At 39.0% G+C, this 21,550-nt stretch overlaps 1 protein-coding gene across 4 annotated transcripts in view; it reads right to left on the bottom strand.

Annotated features, from left to right (window-relative positions):
- Nucleotides 1-21,550, bottom strand: part of MYO1B (myosin IB) — a 107,141-nt gene that overhangs the window by 38,894 nt on the left and 46,697 nt on the right. For all 4 annotated transcript variants that reach the window (XM_077181179.1, XM_054636415.2, XM_077181180.1 and 1 more), the window contains 9 exons: nt 19,897-19,991; nt 16,784-16,888; nt 13,767-13,813; nt 11,128-11,191; nt 3,315-3,413; nt 2,828-2,931; nt 1,810-1,957; nt 1,024-1,142; nt 222-308 (listed from right to left, as the gene is read on the bottom strand). In XM_077181179.1, the coding sequence (XP_077037294.1) occupies nt 222-308; nt 1,024-1,142; nt 1,810-1,957; nt 2,828-2,931; nt 3,315-3,413; nt 11,128-11,191; nt 13,767-13,813; nt 16,784-16,888; nt 19,897-19,991 (868 nt within the window). The remainder of the gene's footprint in view (nt 1-221; nt 309-1,023; nt 1,143-1,809; nt 1,958-2,827; nt 2,932-3,314; nt 3,414-11,127; nt 11,192-13,766; nt 13,814-16,783; nt 16,889-19,896; nt 19,992-21,550) is intronic.

Genomic DNA, 21,550 nt, shown 5'->3' with positions numbered 1-21,550 from the left:
AAATGTTACATACGGTTTCCCAAAATACACTTAATGTGAATATTTTTACAAGCTTAAGAACAGAGCAGAGAGCAATTTGTTGAGCTGTGATAAGGTTATTTGTGTGTAACAGTGTACAGTCAGGAGAAATGAAATTGGCAAATACAGTTTTACTGTCCACTTTAATTTGAAGGATTTCTATTGATTTTTTTTTTCTTTTTACAAGCACAAAGCAACAATACCTTAATGCTCTCATTGATCCTGGTAACAAGCCAGGAGAACAGGCGACTGTACAAATTCTTAGCCAGAGCATCCCGGGCATAATAAGCCTAAAGAGAAGAAAGAAGAAAAATGTTATAAATGCTGGGCTAAACCAAACATCCTCCTGTAGCTGAGGTGTCCTAAAGGTGCCATTAATGAGTAAAACCAGCACAGGGAGCACTGGCTCTGCCCTCCTGGCCACGGGCTGGCTGGAACAGCAGCCACAACCAGGGCAGTCCAGCTCCCTTCCTGCTCCTCCAGCTGCCCACTGTGCACTCACACATCCCCCATCCCCATCCCAGGCAAGGGGACTGGAGCAGCTGCAGCTGGAGAAGCCCCACTCCTGCTGGCCTGAGCTGATGAGACACAGGTGGCAGCCACCCTGGCTCTACAGCATTACAGGGAGATGAATTCACACTGGCAGCAAAGGTTTTCCAGCAGCCCCGGGGCCCACAGCTCACATGGAATTACAGCAGTTGTCCTAAATGAAAACAGTCTGCCTCAACACTTGTAACATGTGCTTTGTGAAGGACTGCTTGTTTTCACATTCTCTGCAACATTTGCCCATCCTTCATCTTTTGGGGGTAATTCACACACCAAACAAAAGCATCCAGCATCTCTTAACATTTAGAAACCATTGAGCAAAAAACACACCCTATGCTTGTGATTTATTCAGTGCAGCCTTTCAGCTGTAGTTTTTATTGGGGTAGCTATGATTTAATCCTGCAGAATAAAATTACCATTTAAAAAGATCTTGCCTTTTAAATCAGGACCTCTTTTTACCTGAGCCACGTTTAGTGTTGTTGAAACTTTCTCCTGTTTGGCCTCAACAGTGCGAAAGCTGAAAGCTCTCTCCAATACAGACTGGTCTATACCTGTCAGCTCACAGATTTCCTTGAGTTCTAGCAAGAAAAAACAAAGTGTAAATACAATCAACCCTTCCTTATTACTGCTTTTTCTTCCCCAAAACAACCTGCTTTTAAGAAGTGTGGTATTTTCCCAAAATGCTCTTCAACAGAAGTGCTCCCCATTGACACTCTCCCCCCACCACCCTGCCAAGCAAAGTTTTTAAAAATATTCACAGTGCAAGGAAACAGAGCAACTGGTTTTGAAAGCACTTCCTTATCCATTTATTTTTGAGAAAAAAAACTTTCTCTCCATTTATAACAGACTACTTTTCATAATGAAAAACTTTCAGATGAAAATGAACTTTCAAAATTCATCAGCTGCATAAATATCACCAAATGAATCTGACACTAAAGGCAGAGATACTGCAAAAGAACAAAAATCCTCCACTGGAGAAAAAACAAGCAGCTACATAAAGGCACAGAACCATTTAACATTTTAGAATAAAGTGCTAATAAAGTGGGAAAAAAGGAGAAAATAATTTTTGGCATTTCAAACAGAACTATTGAAATTGCACAGAATGCAGCCCATAGTTGCCTGAGGGTGAGCTCTGGAAACAATCTAATTCACATGTAAGGATATTGTATGTCTGCAGAAACAACAAAATTAATAATGACTTCAGACAAATTAGTGGCTTTCTTCCAAACACCAATCTCATCTTACCATTTTTATCTTTGATTTTACTTTCATCTAGGCCATTTGCACGAGATTCAGGCTTAAATTCGATATTTCCCAATTTCAGAACGGCTGCCACCACTTCAAAAACCGACTGTGTTTCATGATCCATAAACCCAACAATCTGCATTGCATTCTGGAAAGGGGACAAATAAAATTATGAGATAAAAGCATTTACATTTAAGCAGCTAATTCTTGAAAAATTCACCAATTATCTGCAAAATTACAAATGGTTTATGAACACTTCTATTACTAAAAGTGCCTCATATAATTCCCATGCTACGATAAATAAGTTTTATAATACACAGGAGGTGTGAAAATGGAGCTGGCATTCAGTCCAGTCCACTTCTAGGACTCATTGAAAATTTGGGTTTCTGAAACACTGTACTTTTTTTAGCCACTTAATTTAGTTTGTAACCCAACCCAATTTTTCCCAGTCAGATGAACAGGTCCTCCTGTCTTCTCAGGCCAGTCACATTTAGAATCCATATTTGCACACACTGGGTAACAAGGTCCTGTATTCATCTTGTCCCTGAGTACCACCAAGCAAAAACAGGGCAGGAAACCATCCTGAGAATCATCCCAGTCCTCCTTTTCTTTCGACTTGTTCAGCATCACCTGGTCCCTGAGGCTCAGGCACTGCTGTCCTAAGCCACTACAAAATATTACTTTTCCCAGGATCTGACCAAGGCATCTGGGCTTTCCCCCCCCCCTTTCTTTTGTTTATTGTTTTTGATTTGGGGGTAGTTTTGTTTGGGTTTTTTTTTACTTTTTTTATTCTTATTTGGTTTTTTTTGGTCCTTTTTGTATTCCCCTAAGAATACTCCAGAAGCTTGATCCCATTTCCTAGCTGTATTTATGTTTCCCTGTGCAAACATGCTCTATCCCAGCATGAAGAGTGCCAGCACTCAGAAAAGGTGTCCCTCCCAGCCCAGCCCTGCATGGACAGACAGACCCAGGGCCATAAGAAAGAAGCCTGCACAGCCAGCCCCCTGCTCCTTCTCACCCTGACTGTTCTGAAGTTTGCAGCATCGTCCACTCCATTCACTCTGGCAGAATCAAGGCCCAGGTAGTTGTATCTGCTGAAGTCCCTCTCCAGCTTGAGCTTGCCTAATAAACCAAATAAAAGTATCACTAGTAACAGCATTCTTGTTAGTAGCAATTTAATCACAGAATCAGCACTGTCAGGAATAGGTTGTTACTATTGGATTTTCTTCAAGGGTCTTTTAATTATTAGCCTTCTGAATAACATGTTTTCTAATTTGTTTATAATACATTATTGTCCAGCAATTCTGACTAATTCAGTAATTCTGACTCAGGTATCTGGATAATATCAAAGCATACATGGACTTCATGTAATACCAATGATACTACCGCCAATTACTTGAAAAATGAATCAATATCACATTTCCCACAAAAGATGATGTGCATGGAATAGCACATTAAATATAAAGAAAACTCACATGTGAACAAGGCACAAGGGCAACACTTACAGAGAAACTCTTCTGATGCACCAGACAGGATCTGATAGAAAATGTGGAAGTTTCTTTCTCCCCTTGGCTGCTTAACGACACGAGACTTCTCTAGCAGATCTAAACAAACAAACCAACAAAAATCTCACAGGTCAGGGACAGACTGCTGGAGCAAAACCCTTTAAAATTACTATAACTCTCCATCATTTTCTACTTCATTGCTTTATATCACCATCAGCAAACCAGAAGAGCATCGGTATGAACCTTATCATAGTATACCATGTATATCAAATATTTCTTTGAGCTAGGGGCAAGCCCAGTGCTCTGGTAAAGGCTGCAGTCTGTGAGCTGCAAAGAATTCAGGTCAGGGAGGCAATGTGCTCAAAAGATGTCAACTGATTTACAGTACCACCACAAAATTAGGATTTGGTGAGGATGACTCTATGAGTGAAAGTTTGAAGAGGCAAAATGTTACCAGGCTAAGTGCATGAAAGATGGGTAAATGAAAAGGAGAGACCAAATAAAGAAAGCATTTAAGCTGAATAATCATGCAGCACTTTGTGATCCTCAGGTGTATCAGACTATGAAATAATTCCCAGTGGGGCTGGCAGAAGCTCCATCCTGATATACTCAAAGTGAAATGGAAAAGCAGCACTTTGGGAAGCCTCACTGCACTGATGGAGTAGCTTGACAGGAAGGCTGCTCTCAGTGACAGACACATTTCTAAGCCTTGCCCACGAGGGCAGGAATCTGGGCAGGCAGCATATGCAGACTGACTTGTAACACCTTGCAACCACTTCAGACTCAACATCCTATGTGCCACAGAGGTGGCAATTGAAAGGTTGTTCAGCCTGCACTGCACTGGAAGGCTGTGGTTCACAGCACTCCAGGAGAAGGAAGAGGAATGCAGTAAGAGAACATCTGGACAGGTACCAGTGTGACCTGCTGGTTTTCTACAGAACATATGGTTTTTCCTTCTTTTCTCACTAGCACAACTACATCTTTCTAGATAGCAAATGCACAATTCTCATGTGTATACCTTAAACCACACATATTCAGTGACATGGAGATGGAGACATTCAATGCCTCATTCCAAGCACACAGCAAAGGAGTTCCCCCTGCACCCACGATGACACAGCCCCACATCTCCTGGGACTGGGGGTAAAGTTCTCTCTAAGCCTGCACAAGCAGAAAACTCCCAAAGGGAGCTGTCACTGTTCTGCACCCCATAATTAGCCAGTGACAACAATGACAAAATTCAGACAGCATTATTAATCTTCTGTTTGGCTAATAGTAGGACAAATTTCAAGTATTTACAGGCTGGTCCCCCATCCAAGTGTTAATACTTGGGCTGGGAAAGGCAAGGTGAGCAGCAGGCAGTTCAGAGCTGTGCTGGCTGTGAAGGTTCTCCAGGCAAGTGCTGGAACAGATCGCAGCCAAATTTAATCTCAAAAAAATAAACAACTTCAGCTCCCACAGTGGCTGCACACACTTCAGGAAATGGCTGTATTCTCAAAGGATATTGAAGCAATGTGGTTTGGCTTATTTGGGTTTAAAAATATTCTACCCATAAATTTTCTCAAATGCTGTCATAAAAGCCCAGCTACACATCCTGGCAAAATATTGTATGTAAGCCTTCTAATTACATGCATGCCTTCAGCAGATTTAAAAAACAGGTTCCTGAACGTATGTAAAATTAGTTATGTTTAGGAGGATAACTGTTTTTTTCACCAGTTTATCTTAATCATGTATTTTTAGAAGCAACAAAGTTAACCATCTCACAATCAGTTTTCAAAAGGCCTAAAATTCTATATTCTGTCGGCCTTCATAATTGAGGAAAAAAGCAGTCGCTGTCAGAAAATCAGGTATTTTCCTTAACAAAGCAGCTGCTGCCAATTCTTTTTCAAATCTGTGTGCATTGGGTTTTTTTGCCCTTTTCTTTCTATTCACATGCAGACTGAAATCAGACTTGTAGGATAGATCCAGACCATCTGCCCAATTCTTCAGAAAACTTCTTCCCTCTGTTTGCCCTAATTAGCATTTTAATAAATCAACCACATATATTTTTCTTGATGCAACCACTGCACTGCCAGTAACTTTTGTGTTAACTCCCACCAAGTGCCAGCTCCGTGGATCAAACACTCCAAAGAGAAAAGACAAAGCTGCACCTCAGACTGCTGCACGTGGCCCCTGGGTGATGGTGTTGACAGTGGAATGTGTGGACAGATGGTGCTCATCTATGTGAAAATCTACAGAAGCAAAAACCCCCAAATTCTCTCTACATTACACTTTGTTACATGGTCTATGTGAATTATGTGTAGGGACGATGCAGAATTATCAGGAGAGCACATATAGAACTCACACTGTTTATGGGTTATTTCTGCATTATCTTACAGTGCTTCTGCTTCAACAAGATGTTTAACCTGTTGCATGCACCAAAGCAAAAAATTAAAATTAAAAAATTAATTTGCCTTGGAAAAGTTCAACCTTGGAAACATTTCTGTCTGAATACCCATCAATTCAGATGGCTCAAAATCCAGCTAGAGGCCTTAGGTTTTGAAGACTTTTTTGTTATTCCTAGATATCACTGTTTAAATGCAAGAGATCTGTGTAAGCACCCTGCCTAACAATTTGATTTAACATAAAAGAAAGAAAGAAAGAAAGAAAAAAGATTCTGAATACTTCTGCAAACTCTAATGCACAACTTCGTACACTTTTTTTTGGTTACTTGACCCATGAACTCAAATGATGCAGAAAAATTTAGGGTCTTCGTATTTCTCTAAATATACTAGAAATCAAATCAACATCAAAAAAGGAGCAAGTAAACAGCAAAACCAAAAAATGACACTACCCTGGTACATTCTAAATCATCCAGGTGAAGTTTATTTTAGTCATAGTCTCTTCAGCTGGCCATGACAAGGAGCCTTTTAGCTGCTCAACTGGTTACAGAACATGTTCTAGTCACAGCAGCTTATTTCTACAGCCACATTATTTTTTTCTTTTCCTACCTTGACTATCTAGCATTCATAAAAAAAATTCACTGATTAAGAACTTCCTCATCAACTTTTCCCTATTATTCCCACCAAGCTCATAGTAATGTTCTCTTGGATAAACTGATCCATAATTGTGTCAGTCAAAAACTACTAAATGTGCATTGACAATGACTGCATCATTTAAAGTGTTAAATCCTCCTTGCTCAAGTGATGAATGCTGTTTAAAAATGAACTAATCAAAATGTTTAATATAGCTTGCAGCTTGTTTTCTCAAACTCTTCCTAGTTTAGGCAAAGCCATTGCCTAAATGGTGGCAAATGTGCTGAGAGGAACACCAAGGGAGATGTTGCAACAAGTGAAGATTTAAAACAAAAAAAAAGAAAATCAACAAGAATGGATATCTGGATATCTCTTCCCATAATGTCTAATTGTCCAGTTTCTGCAATATTTCCCTAAGCAAATTCCCAACAGGAATCACATAACAGCTCAGGTTCTAGATTGCTTAGTAAGTGGGTAATTACTTCTGACTTTTGAAATGATCAAGCAAGTAAAAAATAATAAGCTGCAAAGTTATCCCTTTGCTAACTTAAAAAAAAAAAAAGTTGTTGCCTTAAATAAACATCTCAGATTTCTTTCATGCTGTTGCTGGAAAAGATGGCAAAACAGGGCCCTTTCTTAATCTCTTGTTATCCGGACTCTAAAGACATTTTGCTGGTTAAAAATGGCATTTCCAGATCAGGCACTGCATGTCCTTTACTTCACAACCTGCACCAATGTTGTCTCCTAGTTAATCATTATATCACTGAAGGGCTTAGGCAGATTAGGAAAGATCACTGAATGCTAAAAACCAGCTATTTTTTGGCAGGAAATTCCAGGTGAGACATGAAAATGTAAGACTTGCAAAAACTCTGGGAAAGATATTGTAAGATCCATGCTGTTCAAAAGCTCTAAACTATTGTGAAAGTGAAAGATTTTGAGTTGTACTGTGGAAAACCCCTTCAGCCATCTAATTTAGTGTGCACAAAACCAGTCACAAAACTAATGAACCAAGTGTGCACACAAACACTGCCTTAAGATGTGGCAAAAAACAGATGCAGCATCTGTGGACAGAGTCATACTTCAGAGCTGAAAAAGCTATTGCAATTAGCACCTATTACTTCAAAAACCAAACATACCTATTTTTATATAAGATATGTCTTATTGTGTAATTACAGGTGGAAAAGAAACTACCATTCTCCTCTCTCTAATCCTTACTAACAAAGTAGTTATAATAAATGAAAAACTAAGAATAATATTGATCTTTTCTGTAATTTATTTCCATAATACTACACCCAGCTGAAAGCAACACTCCAACACTGCCTTTACTCATAAGTGCTCTGGAAAAAAAGCACTCTGAGTGCATAAGTGCTGGCAAGACTGTCCACTGCAACAGCAGTGATTATAAACAGGAATAAGCAGGAAGGCAGAAAGAGCAGATACACCTCAGAGAGAGAAAATGTAAATGTTAAAAAACATTTACCTGTTTACAGGTGCCATTTAAAGCAGCAACACACCTTTAAGCAGGGACTGTTGTTTGCTGCTGAACAGTGATGGGATGCCTGCAGTCCCAGGCGGCACCACAGCAAGGGTTTTGTGTTTAGCAAGGCCCACAGGAGCAGTCTGGATTTCCTAACCCCGCGCACATGAAACAGGTCACCTGTGGATGGATGGGCTGGCTGGCAGCTGGCACCAGGACTGAGCACCTTCCATGGGCTCCAGCATCTCCCACCCACTAGGAAAACGAGCTGGGACCTTCACAGAAAGCTAACAAAAAGGCAGGACTAACAAATCAGGCTTACTGCACACCTCAGTCAGCCTTCTTCACCCTCCTATTCATTCACCCACTGTGGATGGATCAAACAAATGCAACACTTGCTGCCTTGTAGTCCAAGGGGGAAACAATTCCTGACTGAAGTAAAATATTTAAAGTCTGCATAAATCACATTAATTTCAAATTTTCCATTCCCGATTTCTTTTCATGACTGTTCACAATGATGTAACAGTAAATCAATTTCCTTGGAAACCATCACGGTTGGAAGATCTGAGCTGCCATACATGAAATGAGACTGCACAGATTTGACACTGTTCAAACACAACATTATCTTCACTTTGGGCACATACCAGTCCTGAATTTAGAGATGCCACAAATCCCTTCCATTTCATTATTTCCATTCTGATTCTACTCAGAAGATTTACCCTTCTGTTCATGGCACATTAAATGTTTCGGATCTGTCAGCTGGATATTCCCACTGGCTGCAAACTGGACAGGGCAGACCAGCAGTGTGCTCTGGCATGATAATCCCTCCCTCTAATTCCATCCTGAGAAGGGTTCACTCCCAGGCTAACCCCTCTCATGAGGGAGCAGGAGCTCATTGAAGGGCAGCAGGAGAATGGCCCCAGGGCACAGCAGCATCAGCCACTCCTTGAAGGGTCACCCAGGCAGAGTGACCAGCATTCCACAGAGCTTCACAGCATTCCAGAGCAGGGCAGAACAGGCCATTCCAAAAGAGACCTTTCAGCCCAATGGGTCTCTGCTTTTCCACACCAGTCTGATAAAATTGGTGGCTTATCTTGGTTACCATCCTTGCCACCAAAACAACCTAGATGTTCGGTGTGTCTGCTGCGAGCCACTCACACTATGAAATACATCTTCAGGCTGTGCCACAAAAAGCCCACTACCTTAACTGATGTTTGGAAATCATGCTGGCCAGAAACAACTCCTAGAAGTTTAACTAAAGCATTATTATGTCATCTTCACATCATATTGATACCAAACCAACAGAGGGTCAGAAATCAAAGAATATTTATTAATATTTTCATAATCATACTTTCCCTTTTAAGGATAGGAAACTTCAGCACTACTTGACTTCATGCTTGATGAATTATGAAGACAAACCCTGATTTTGACTTATACCAGAGTAAATTCTGAGGGGTGTAAAAGAATTTAGGCCCCCAATATCTTCAGAATGATGAGGTCTGACAGAAAAAGAAATGTTTGTGTTGCAATGCAATGCTGGAGGCATGTGGAGAAGATCTAAGGCAGCACAACCAACTTGCTTTGAAAATGCAGAGAATTTAACATCTCTTTTCAAGAGAGATGGATGGACTAGCAAATTTTGCAAACACTTAGTCAAAGATGAGCTGTATTAACATGCTGCTACAGGAACTCAGTATTTGCTGTGACATACCCTGCCAAGGATGAGGCATTTCATAGTTCAACAAGTAACATCTTTTCCTCAACAGGGCTTGCTTAGACATCAGGTCTTTATTCTTAAATTGAAATTAATCTCCTTGTTATTAGATATTTATTACATGTGACAAGACAGAAAGAATGCCTAAAACAGGCATATTTTAGATGGATCCAAAAAATATGTCTGCCCTTTGATACATATGTCATCACATCACTACAATTACATGTAATGTTATAATTACACCATGCAGAGATTTATGGGGCAGATAAACTACAGAGCAACTATTTGGATTGCCTTTTGATATGACACAATATTTTAATTACATGACTCAGTGCAGTACTTTCAAAGACAGACTGTTAAATGTCCACTCTTACAAAGGAGGGCTCATTTTTATGTATATATTTTTAATGTGAAATAAAAAGAAACATAACAGCCTTTTAGAAACTTCTTATTCACATTTAATTATTATGATTATATTATGTTTGGCCTCTAATTTTGTTAACTGCCAAATGTCAAAGCTAATAGATAGCCATAAACACTTATATAGTGACTAAATTGAGTTTCAAAATCTACCCTGTCACAAAAATTAGGCTCTTCAGGCACAGTTCCAAAAGGTGATCTGGTTGAGAAAAAATGTCTGCCCTCTGAAAAAAGCCAAAACCTACATATATGTGCAAAATTCCTCATGGTGTTTTTAAAATGTTTATATATGGAGAGTACAGTTCACCTTGGGTGAGTCTCATTATTTCACAACCAGCAAAATGCCAGTGGTGTCAAAAGTCACATCTTTAGAAGCAGCAATGAATTTGGCTGAGTGGAATGAGAGGTCAAGGCTAGGTCAGTGACACCTAGTATAGTCACTCACTGCCCTCTTCCTCCCCTTTTAAAAATAAGAAAACCAAACAAATATGGCTTTATATAGCACTGAGGAGGAATTTATTTTAAAAGCTGCACTTAAACCCTCAAAAGAAAAGCAAGTCAAAGCATTCTGGGCTGCCCTTCAGTTCCCAGCCTTTTTTTCCCAACAGAGAGATGGTCAGAATTTCTGAATTGCTACAGGTGTCATAAAATAAGCTCCAAGGTCACCTTTGCCTCCCCAAACTCAACAGCTGGTTATCCTCTCTCATACAGTTTTCCTATACTTTGAGGTGTATAAATTTGTACAGACAGCTTTGGTTTCAAGTAAACACACTCATCTCATGGTGATCTCCAGCACACTATCACCCTTGCAAATTACAGGACATACATAAATATATGACCCATCCAAACCTAGTAACACATCTGATTCCAGGGATTCAAGAATAAAAAAAAACCCTCAGATGTTCATCTGCCACCAGCTTCAGAGATAATATACAGACTCACACACATCACTCAGTACCTTTGAAACAACGCAGTAAATTCAATATTCATGCTTACCTCTTCAAGTCTGTTTTCACTTCCTCTGAGGTACATTATTCAGCACCACAACAGCAATAAAATTAAAATTTATCACATGATGGAGACAAGTTCTATTAGACTAACACAGGTGATCTTTTCAATAATTTAACCATCTTCCTTTCTACAGAAAACATTTTAATCTGTGAATATAATGATAGCAAAAGTAATACTCACAGTTGCTTATAACTCCCCCAAGTGGGTCACCCTTGAAATCAAACTCAATATCCATGTATTTTCCCTGTGAAAGCAACAAATTTTAAGATTACAATTTCTGTTTAAGAAAAACACAAGTTCAAGACACTAAGTTAGTTGGTTCAAAGGTTGGAAGAGCAATCTGACAATCTCCTGTCAGATTTTTGCAAAAGAGAAAATTATCAAAATCTTTTAAGATGTTATCACAGCCAGGGATTTTTATGGAAACAGCTTTAGTCAGATCTGCAAAGCAACCCAGTGACTTGCTCAGTTTCTAAGGTTCTGTGAAGAAAACGCACATTGTACAAACTCCCACCGGAGTGCCAAGAACACCAAACGATCCCTGCAGCCATTTAGGCAGGGCCACACTTATTTACTGAAGGATGCAGGAAGAAATTATCTTGCAGGAAGAAACGATCTTCCTTTCTCCCTGGGAGCTGTGGGAGCGTGAAGCACGGCAGCTGAAGGAGAGCCACGGAGCCTGGCCCCAGGCAGCGGCTGGCAGCGATCGCGGGGCGCCTGTCCGCGAGCGCGTGCCTGCCTTGTAAAAGTGATGGATTCTTCCCGCTGAACTCTTTCCCTTGGAACTCAGGAGACCAGAGGCAACAATTAACGGGCTGTCACCGCACAAGCCGTTTCAATCCCGCCGCGTTTCCTTGACTCCTGCCTGACTTTTCCACATCACAGAAGATCGCTCCGGTCTTTGGATCATTTTAATTTATTTGACAAGTGCTTAATGTAGTAACAGCTACATTTAAGAGTGACAAAACGGACAGACTGTGCAGAAAAGGCAACAGCAGTGCTGCTTGCCTTGGCAAGGCAGTTTAGAAAGATAAAAGCTGCTGGTAGTAATTCAGCCAAATTCCATCCTCTGGCAATGGGCTGCCCAGAGAAGCAGGCTAGGTTGGACAGGGCTCTGAGCAGCCTGGTCCACTGGAAGGCGTCCCTGCCCATGGCAAGGGGGTGGAATGAGATGGTCTTTAAGGTCCCTTCCAACCCAAACCAAAGATTCTGGGACAAAAATAATCCACTAAAAAGCCTTGTGATACTATTTCCTTACTCACTGCATTCAGGAAGAGATTGGGTTTTGTTCATTTTTCTATTTTACTTTTTATTACAGAACATAAAAAACCAAGCACTTTACACAGACTCACTCAAAGAAATGTACTAATTTACTGGGAATTTCATCGAGATTGACTTGACTCTACTTAAACTCTATTTTCTTTGCTATACTGTATTGTTCAAGGTTAATTGTGAGATTATTCGAATTTCAGAGAGAAAAAAAGTAAATCAGATTAATTAAATTTTCATTTCCCAAGGACTGGGACAGCTGGGTGTTTCCAAAAGTATTTTTAGCTCAGTGTTTATAAGCAAGGACTTGAAAGGCAAAATAGTTGTTAGTTCCACTTTGTCCTGGAAAGACTTCTGGGCTGTCTGCTCATCATTTCTGCAGTGTCATGTCTGATAATTGCAGTCTTCCTAGCCTTTCTTTTTTAAAAAAAATTAGAAATATCTACAGGTGCCCCAGATTTTGGCACTGCCCTTGTGATGAAGACCCCTTGTTCTGTTCACCACCAGAGGCAATGAGCTGTAGAAGGAGCCTTCACAGACATGAGGAACATCATCAGCTCTTGAGAATTAGAAGGGAAGGGGAGGAAATTTCCCAAGTGGAAAAAAAAAAAAGCCGCTCTCCAATCTCACAATGTCCAGAACTTCTGTCCATTTGCTTTAACTCACAACACACCATTCTCCCAGTGAATCGATTTTCCTTCTCTTGTCAACTTCACACATCTCACAATATTGCTTTTCTGGACACAAGTGAGCAAGTGACAGAGTTGCATTCAGCTTTCTGATTTTAGCAGGAGAAACTATGATAAGTACTCACACTTTTGAACCTCTCAACTCTAGCATCAACTCTTCTGGTTTTTCAACTGGCAATTCTAGCAATTTCTCATTCCATTACATGCCCAAAAAAGGTTGAATTCAACCAGTCGATTAATTATAAATAATTTAAGCAAAAAAATAACACTACAAATGTTCATATTAAAAACTAAAGGTGCAAACACATTTTGAAATGTTATAGAAAGCAAATGGGAACCTAAAGTAGTCGTTTTAACCCAAAAAATATACATATGAATGGAAAACAAGATCACATGGAAATATCTACTTGCTAAGCAGACCAGTTGCTGGACACATGGTCTCTGACACTAAAGCCACCAGTGCCAGAAAATTATAGAATCCAGCTGCACTGTAATTATGTTTTCATCCAGTCACAGGCTGCCACATCCTAATTTTGTTTTTCTTTTTTAGCCTCTGCTTTGATATTCAATTGAACTCTATGCCCATATCAGAAACCAACAAGATTTCTGGCTTTGAAGTGGCATCACTAACAGTGCCCTACTAACACACTGGGGAAGGAGAACGTGCTCCTGTGTACAAAATTAAATACTGACTGTTGCTGTAGGTGTTCACCTTCTTCAAACACTCCACAGACAGCTATAAGAAAATTCCCAAAATTATTTCTTCCCTCTTTATGGATGCCTTGGTGGTTGATACATGGTAAAACAGAAATAGCCAACAGCAAAGCACACTCCTTCAAAAGGACTGAAGAAAATACTTACGAATCTAGAGGAATTGTCATTCCGCATAGTTTTGGCATTTCCAAAAGCTGGAGAAAGAGAAAAAACAAATACAACAAGCAAATCTATCAGTAAAAAAATATTTAAATGCTAAAATATCTAGGTCTGCTGGTATATTTAAAGGAAATACAGACTTCTGAGAAACAATGCCCTGTACATTGTATGGGCATCAGTCCCGGGGGACAGAGTGTGACAGACACGATCACAAATACCAAAAATCTATGGAAGTCCAAAGAGGTTTGGTCTCAACACTTTCCTTGTTTAAAAAAGCTAAGGAAAAATATACAAGAGGAAATGGTTCCAAAACAAAACTGTACCCATATTAAGCATATATCTTTGGGGTTTGAATCAACAAATTCATAATTTTATTACCCAAATAACTTTAAACACAGGAAATACTTCTTCTTCTTGATGTCAGAGAAAGAAATGAATCCTAGTTCCCAGAATACATTAAAAGCTGGAGGCCAGAAGTGAGGAAATTACAGAATGACACTTAAAAATTGTTTGCATAGGACAGTTTAATCAATGCTTTGAAATTGATTTATTTACACCATTTCAACTCATTAATTCTACCTCAAGCTGAATATTACTCAGCTGAAATCAGTCAGATTTACAATGAAAGTTTGTCTTCAGCTTGATCTAAACTAGCTTTCTGAATAGCTTGGTTTAAATTTCTTTAGCTCCAGTTTAACAACAATGAAGATTCTCTGAGAAAGGACTGCCCAGGGTGACATTCAGAAGGACAGCCACCGTCTCAGAGCATGGGCAGGACAAGAACTCAGGCAGGACCACAATTCAAGCTCTCAAACTCCCACATTGTCCAAGCACATGGAGTCAAACAGGAGTGTCCCCTCCATCACTAGGTACAGCACTCCTACTTCCAACAAGAGACTTTATTTATCCCAGTATTTATTTACATAGCATATATATACTCAAAGATCAAGTCATGTCAACGTTTTTTTGGACAGAAATAAATACATGCCTTAAGGCTTCCACACACTTACATGAGTAGACTTATTCTTGACCAAAGAACTAGAGCCAAAATGAAAAGTTTGTTGATCCTAAAGGCCAGGATAAGTGAAAGAATTGTTTTTGAATCTTTATGCCCTGCAATAAATCATCTTTTCAACAACCAAATCTCTGAGCTGCATTTTCTTAAACTCTGTGCTGAACAGTAAAGTCATTTATAACTGCATGGAGCCAAGCACAAATGTTCCATTATAAAGCATGAGGCACATTCCTTGGTTTTCCCTAAAGTTCATTGTTTCTAAAAGTTAATTTACAGTAGCAACTGTAGTTTAATAAAAATAATCCCATAAGATAAATTATGCATATGTAACATTTATGTCATTTTCTTGCACTGCAGTTTGACTGAAACAGAACTACATAACCAAAGAAAAATAAATCTCACCACAAATGCCTAATTTCTTTCTAAAACATATATAAGCAGCCAGGCTTGCTCAGTTTTTATTCCTTACAGAATAACCCTGTGTCCAACCTTCCAAAAAAGCTCAACAGGCATTACCAGCCCATCAAGTAGAACAAATAGTACCTTGAAATGATAAGGCAATCATCATTTATCATCATAAAATGATAAGGCAATCTTCAGTAAGCTCAGCTGATTCCTTTTGCATTAAAACAAAGCTTGACAAACCAACAAGAAATCAAACTCATTTGGCAGTCCCTGGGGAACAGTCTAGCTTTGGCAAGAAAAGCCTCAGTACCCACCATGCCATTTCTGTCTGGATCTGAAATCTGCTTCCAGAACAGCGATAAAACAACACAGCTCTTCTCTGTGAGCCCAAAACAATGGAGGGCTGCAATCCCCCCATTCAGCTTTAAGGGGAACACAGCTGATCATCAAAGAAAGGCTTATCCAGCACTTCTATTATTCTTAAATGTCAACATTTCATCCTTTCTTTACAAGTCTTTGCTTACAATTTCTGGTTTGTGTGCAAAGACCATGTTTTAACTATCCACTTCCCCACTGCTCTCTGCCCAATTTCTTACATTCCCTTTCATTTTATTTTTTTTCTGTTTTTCCCTCTGTTTTCTCTTGCAGAGTCCTTGCCCCCTATAGGTTCCAATTCATCACCTATAAGCAAGGCAATAAACAATGTTGACACTCAACAGTCTTTACAAACAGCACATATGATGTGGCCATAATGTAAAATTGTCTTTTGACAATTTTGACAACTGACTTTGTCCCAGCACCACAACAGCTTTGAAAATTCTGGGTGAGACTGAGCCAGGAATCAACACAATAGATCTAAATAAGTCAGTGCCAACCAAGGAACTTCTGAAGGCAATTATTAGACAATGGGACAAAACTGCAAGCTTTGAGGATCATATAACCTATCTCCAGGATTAAAAAAAAAAAAAATTCTATTTCTGGCAGCCAACCTCTTTAAATTAAAATCACTAATTAAAAAAATAAAAGCCTTTCATGGGAGAGCAGGAATGGCAGCTGTCAGGAAGAGCAGGCCAACAATCACCAGACCTAGGAACAATGAGTCTCAGGGATCAACAGGCATGCATATGGATTGGCTTAGTTTTTTTCTAAGATCCATTCCTTCACCCTTTTTTTTTTCTTCCCCCTAAAAGAGAAATAATGCCTTACAGAGCTTGTTTGTTTACTAGAGACTATAATAATATGATTTGGAAGGAAATGAATCAGAGGGACTGAACTGGAGTCAAGTCTTTTGATACAGGCAAGCATCATCAAGGCAGGGTTGAGAAAGGGTAAGCCCCTCTGAGAGCAGCAGGAGGAGGTTGGGAAGCATGACCTAACTTCCTGAGCTCTTCCTACATGAGGGAAACCATTTTCTTCTCAAGAAAGCCTACACACAACTGAAGAAAGTCCTACAGATGTATTCACATAAAGCATCTCCTATGGTTTTGGATAAAACATCATCAGACACAGTTTTCCAAACTAGCTCAGCTGGAACACCAGTGCACACACAGGTAACACACTGGCACATACTCAGTGAGATTCTTACCTTCAAGGACTGGATTTGACTGCAAAAGTTGTTCTTTTACTTGATTAACCTCTGCCCCTTTTCCACACACAGCAGCTACATATGACATGACAAGTTTGCTTGCCTCTGTGGGGGAGAGCCAAATAAAACAGTGATAAGCATTGGCAAAAGGCTGTGATGTGATTTTACAGACTAAATCTCCATCACGTTTTCTCAGCGCCAGACAGGAACTGTGAGCACATTCATTTCAGTTTTCTCCTGCACTGTTGTGCCATCTGGAAATGCAGAAGGAGCACACCCTGCTCTGAGACCCATGCCATTACATCAGCAATTCCCTTGATTTAAATACCTAGAGCCTCTACCCAAGCTTTAAAAAAAGCCACCACTGGATACAGCACATTACCTGCTCCTTTTTCATTTAGCCTCAGTAAGAGGCATTCTTCAAGGGAAGAACATTATCCCCTGCTGACACATTGGAAATGTTTTAATCTAGCCTGAAAATAAACAGGACCAGGCAGTTTCAAGACACAAAATACAGTTTATATCAGCAGATAACAACAAGTGCAAAATACAACACTTATACACATGTAATTACAGCTCTGATCTACAAGCAACTGAGTAACTGCAACATCACCTAAGGTGCTGCAGCATCTTTGAAAGTAAAACCAACAGAAAAAGTGAAGCATTCATTTAAACAATAAAACTAGTTTGGAGCTGCTTTTAAGGAAGTTTGGAACAATTTTTGGATTTTCAAAGCTGAGTTCATAGGGGTGTCAATCACCCATGACAGAAACAAAGATTAGATAATCCATCCAACCCTTCTGTGATCGCTGGTCAGGAAAAAGCAGCTGGAAAATGATTTGGTTTATAGAGAGAGTCTGTGATGGTTACTACGATGCAAGATAGTGAAATTTCAGGCAATACAGGCTGATATATAGTGTAATTACTAGCAGCTGGAAACCCTATCAATTCCAGACTGTGGTCATAAAAAAAAAAACAAACGCAAAAAAAACCCAACCATTACATTTGTAACAGATCTTCAGAGATCTGTTATAAATTTAAGTGTCTCATTTCAGGAAAGAACGGACAGATGAGACGTTATCCCTTGGATTTTGATTTTTCCTACTTAACCAAATTTGTTTGTTAGCATTATATTACTATTCCATGTGTAGAGGAAAATGAGCAAACCTGCCACACAGGAAGCAATCAGGGAGCAAAAACTTTAGATGTGCTCAGAAGGCTCCCATCTCCTTTATTTGTGCCTCAATCCCAGCTCTCATTTTTTACTCTGTTCCCTTCAGAGCTTGGAATTACTCAATTATTTAATTTGAAATATTTCCTAAAACAGTCAACATCTTTAAGCACAGGCACTCAATCACTGAGAGAAACAAACATTTGCACTGAAGCAGCAAAAAAAAAGCTATTATAATAGTTTACCCACAATGACTTCAATACAGGCTTTGAATATCAGCAAAAGAAAATAAGGGCCCTTTCTCTTATTAGGAGCTCTGTTTGCCCCAAGAAAGACATCAGGAGGGGAGTTATCACCCTAACATTTCAAAACATATAAATAAACTCCTTATTCTGGTGATGCATCATGTTTTCTTGCCCAATGTAACTATCAGTTAACATTAAAAACATGCAGAGAAACAAGGACAAAATTGGAAGCAAATAACAAGATTCAACTGATGACAGATCAGTTTCAGTTCTTCCAGGGCAAAAATGTCAAATATTCTGGCTACCAAAAATTTAAAACACAGTTACATAGTGTATCTGTGGTAAGAAGTTTGTTTCCTTAACTCCAGTAACTTCCTACCCTCTCCATCCCATTTTGTACTAATCTTTACAAAAAAGGAATAATTTATATTATTTCCCATACGGCTAAAAAATTACAGAACCCTCTAAATCTCTATACAAATCTAAATGTACTATTTACATATAGAGAAGTTCAACAACTCAACCTCTGATTCACCCTTCAAATGAATAAATCACTAATACGTATGCCTCAGTTATATGTGACATGCTTGATAATTCACAATTTGTGAGGAAGCCAAGACATTAAACACCACCAGTCCAGGACTCTTGGCTAAAGTCTGAGCTTCTAGACAAAACCTCAAAGAGTCATATTAATAAGAACTTGGGTTTTTAAACTACACTTCTACTGAACAGGTTTTCCTGTCATTGAACTGTAAAAAAAGATTACATTACAAGACTTCAAGACTTCTTAATTGGGTGCCACTAATCTAAGAGAACTAAAGATGATGCCTACACTTTATATACTTTTATATGTTTCCAAAGTCTTGGAAAGCAACTTCTTGTTACCTACTTTGAGTCTTGCTCAGAATAAGCACACAAAGCCCCACATTCTCAGATGCAAAGGAAAAATCTCTCAAATTACTTGGAAACAGATGTATGCCTTCCTACCCGCTGTCTCTTCTGCAAGTCACCTCTGTTTTAAATTGCTATCTTTGAAAATAACCGGATTCTTTCTTTTTTAAGGTCTACCTAAAATGTACTGCAGTTATGCAATCCTCTCTTGGTTTCTAACCTTCCAGTTTAAAAACCAGCAGTCATTTTCAAGGAAATTTCAGCTTTGCCTAAGAAACTCAGTGTTCTGGCACACAAGCCAATCTTAGCACTGCAGCTGAGCACAGTGTGCGAAGGGCTGATAAAATTTCCAAAGTAATCAGCTACAGTTATTTCTTTTCCTTAGATAAATAGCATAATCCAGTTTTCAAAGGCATGTGTTCATTGAGAGACAAGTGGAAGTACCAAGTCTGGAAAACTCAGAGCATTCAGTTCTCCATGTCTTCAGGTTTCTCACCAGGACAGCCTAAACATTTTCTGGCCCTCGCAATACTCTGTGACAAGTCAGCATGACTTTGGTACAGCTCTGGATACTGATGAGAACACTGAACTAACATGACATGGGACTTCAATGTGGTGGCAGTTTGAAAAAACACTATTTTATGTGAGTTCACAGCTGCGGCCACAAGTGTGGCAGCACTCACTTCCTGCAATGGCCAGACACAGAGAATTGCTGACATCTCTCAACTCTCACCGACTCCAGCTTCCCTCTGCAAGGCTCTGAACAGCCCTGAATGGTTTTTCATCAGATCCTAACTGCTCCTTACCTGTTTTCCCAGCTCCACTCTCTCCTGTGATAAGGATGCATTGGTCTTTGTCCTGGTCCCTTAAAGACCTGTAAGCTTCATCAGACAGAGCAAAGCTGCAAAGAAAGAAAGAGTCAATTGAGAATTAGGAAAAAAACCCAAAACAACCAAACCACCAAATATTGATAATAATTACAATCTGTCCTTTGCACAGCCAGGAAGGGAAAAAACCAACAAAACCCCAAAACTCTCCAAGTGCTAATGTTCCATTAGTGGTGAAGCATTCCCTTTTCAGAACATAAAGACCCACAGAAGCAAAATGGATACTTTATCTCAGAAGCTTACTTAGACCTCCTTCAGGAACAAGCAAAGATAATCTTGAAGTTTTCCTAAAGATAGCAAAGTCAAAACAAAATAACAAAGTTTTAGGGAAGGGTAGTTATCTTTCTTCATTGAACAAAATGTCTTATTCTCCACTGAAAAAATGTCAATGAAACATCAGGGCATGGTTTGTCTGAAGATGTCTCTAAGATAAAGAGGGGAACCCTGAGCAATAATTACACCATAAGCCACAATTTCTACTCAGTAAGAAGAAATCTCACAACCTTATAAAACACTGAGCATTTTAAGCCTTTGGGTATAGCTGGACTTGTGCATGAATATGCAGAATTATTTCCCACTATCTGTGTTCTTATCCCAGGAAGTGTGATGCCATGTAGGGAGCCTAAAGAATATAACAAGAACCAACAGATTTCCTGTACCAAAAATGTCTTTTCCTGGAGGCTCAGAATATCATGACCCTGAAACTCCTGGGCTGCAATTTGAATCCAGATGTGCTCTGCTGCCGTGCAGCAACATATACTTTGGAGAAGTGCAGATGGTTTACTTATATTTAGTTTTCTTTAGTAGTAATTTTGAGACAAAGTTTTTTTCTTTCAACTGCATTTTCCAATTAATGGAATGAAATATTATGGAAACTAAGCATTTTCCCCTTAGAAAAACTTAAACAAATAGTATCTGAAAGAGGATATAAAAGCAAACTCCAAATAAAAAGGCACAAATGCATAACCCAATTAAAGAAAAAATATGATATCCAAACACAGCATGTTTTTACATGAAATAAACAGCTGTTCAACAGACCAAGACCTTGGTTAGATTACTGCATCTAGTAAAATATTTAGTGTTTATATATCTCCAAAAGTGGATATTGTTTATTATTTACAGCAAACAAACCTTGTATGAAAAACAGAAATGAACTCTCAGGTCAACATAAGATGCAGAATCACTTCAGGTTCAATGCACTTTTTAGAAACCTGATTCATTATTCTACAACAGTTTAGGAGTTTCACATTCAGCTGATAACAGCAAACAGATCAAGTGTTTGTTTTGGACAGCACAGCTATATAGTGCTTTTTTCACAGGCTCCTCTATAGAAGAGCAAGCTCTTTGTCATGACACCAGTGATGGGAAGCAGGAACAACACAATGCAGGCAGTGAGAGCCACTCAGGGCCTTGTCTAGAGGTTCTTACTGCTGCAGTTTGAAAGCATCAAATATTAAACCTACATCTACTAAAATCAGTCATAAAAAAATCTTATTTATAAGTATAATATAAAAATATATAATTATATATTATTTGTATATATTTTATATATAAATATATATTAATTATATAG

Source organism: Agelaius phoeniceus, chromosome 7, assembly GCF_051311805.1.
Source record: "Agelaius phoeniceus isolate bAgePho1 chromosome 7, bAgePho1.hap1, whole genome shotgun sequence".
Taxonomy (NCBI): Eukaryota; Metazoa; Chordata; class Aves; order Passeriformes; family Icteridae; genus Agelaius; species Agelaius phoeniceus.
Note: the sequence above shows the minus strand (reverse complement) of the source record. Positions and strands in the feature narration are given on the sequence as shown.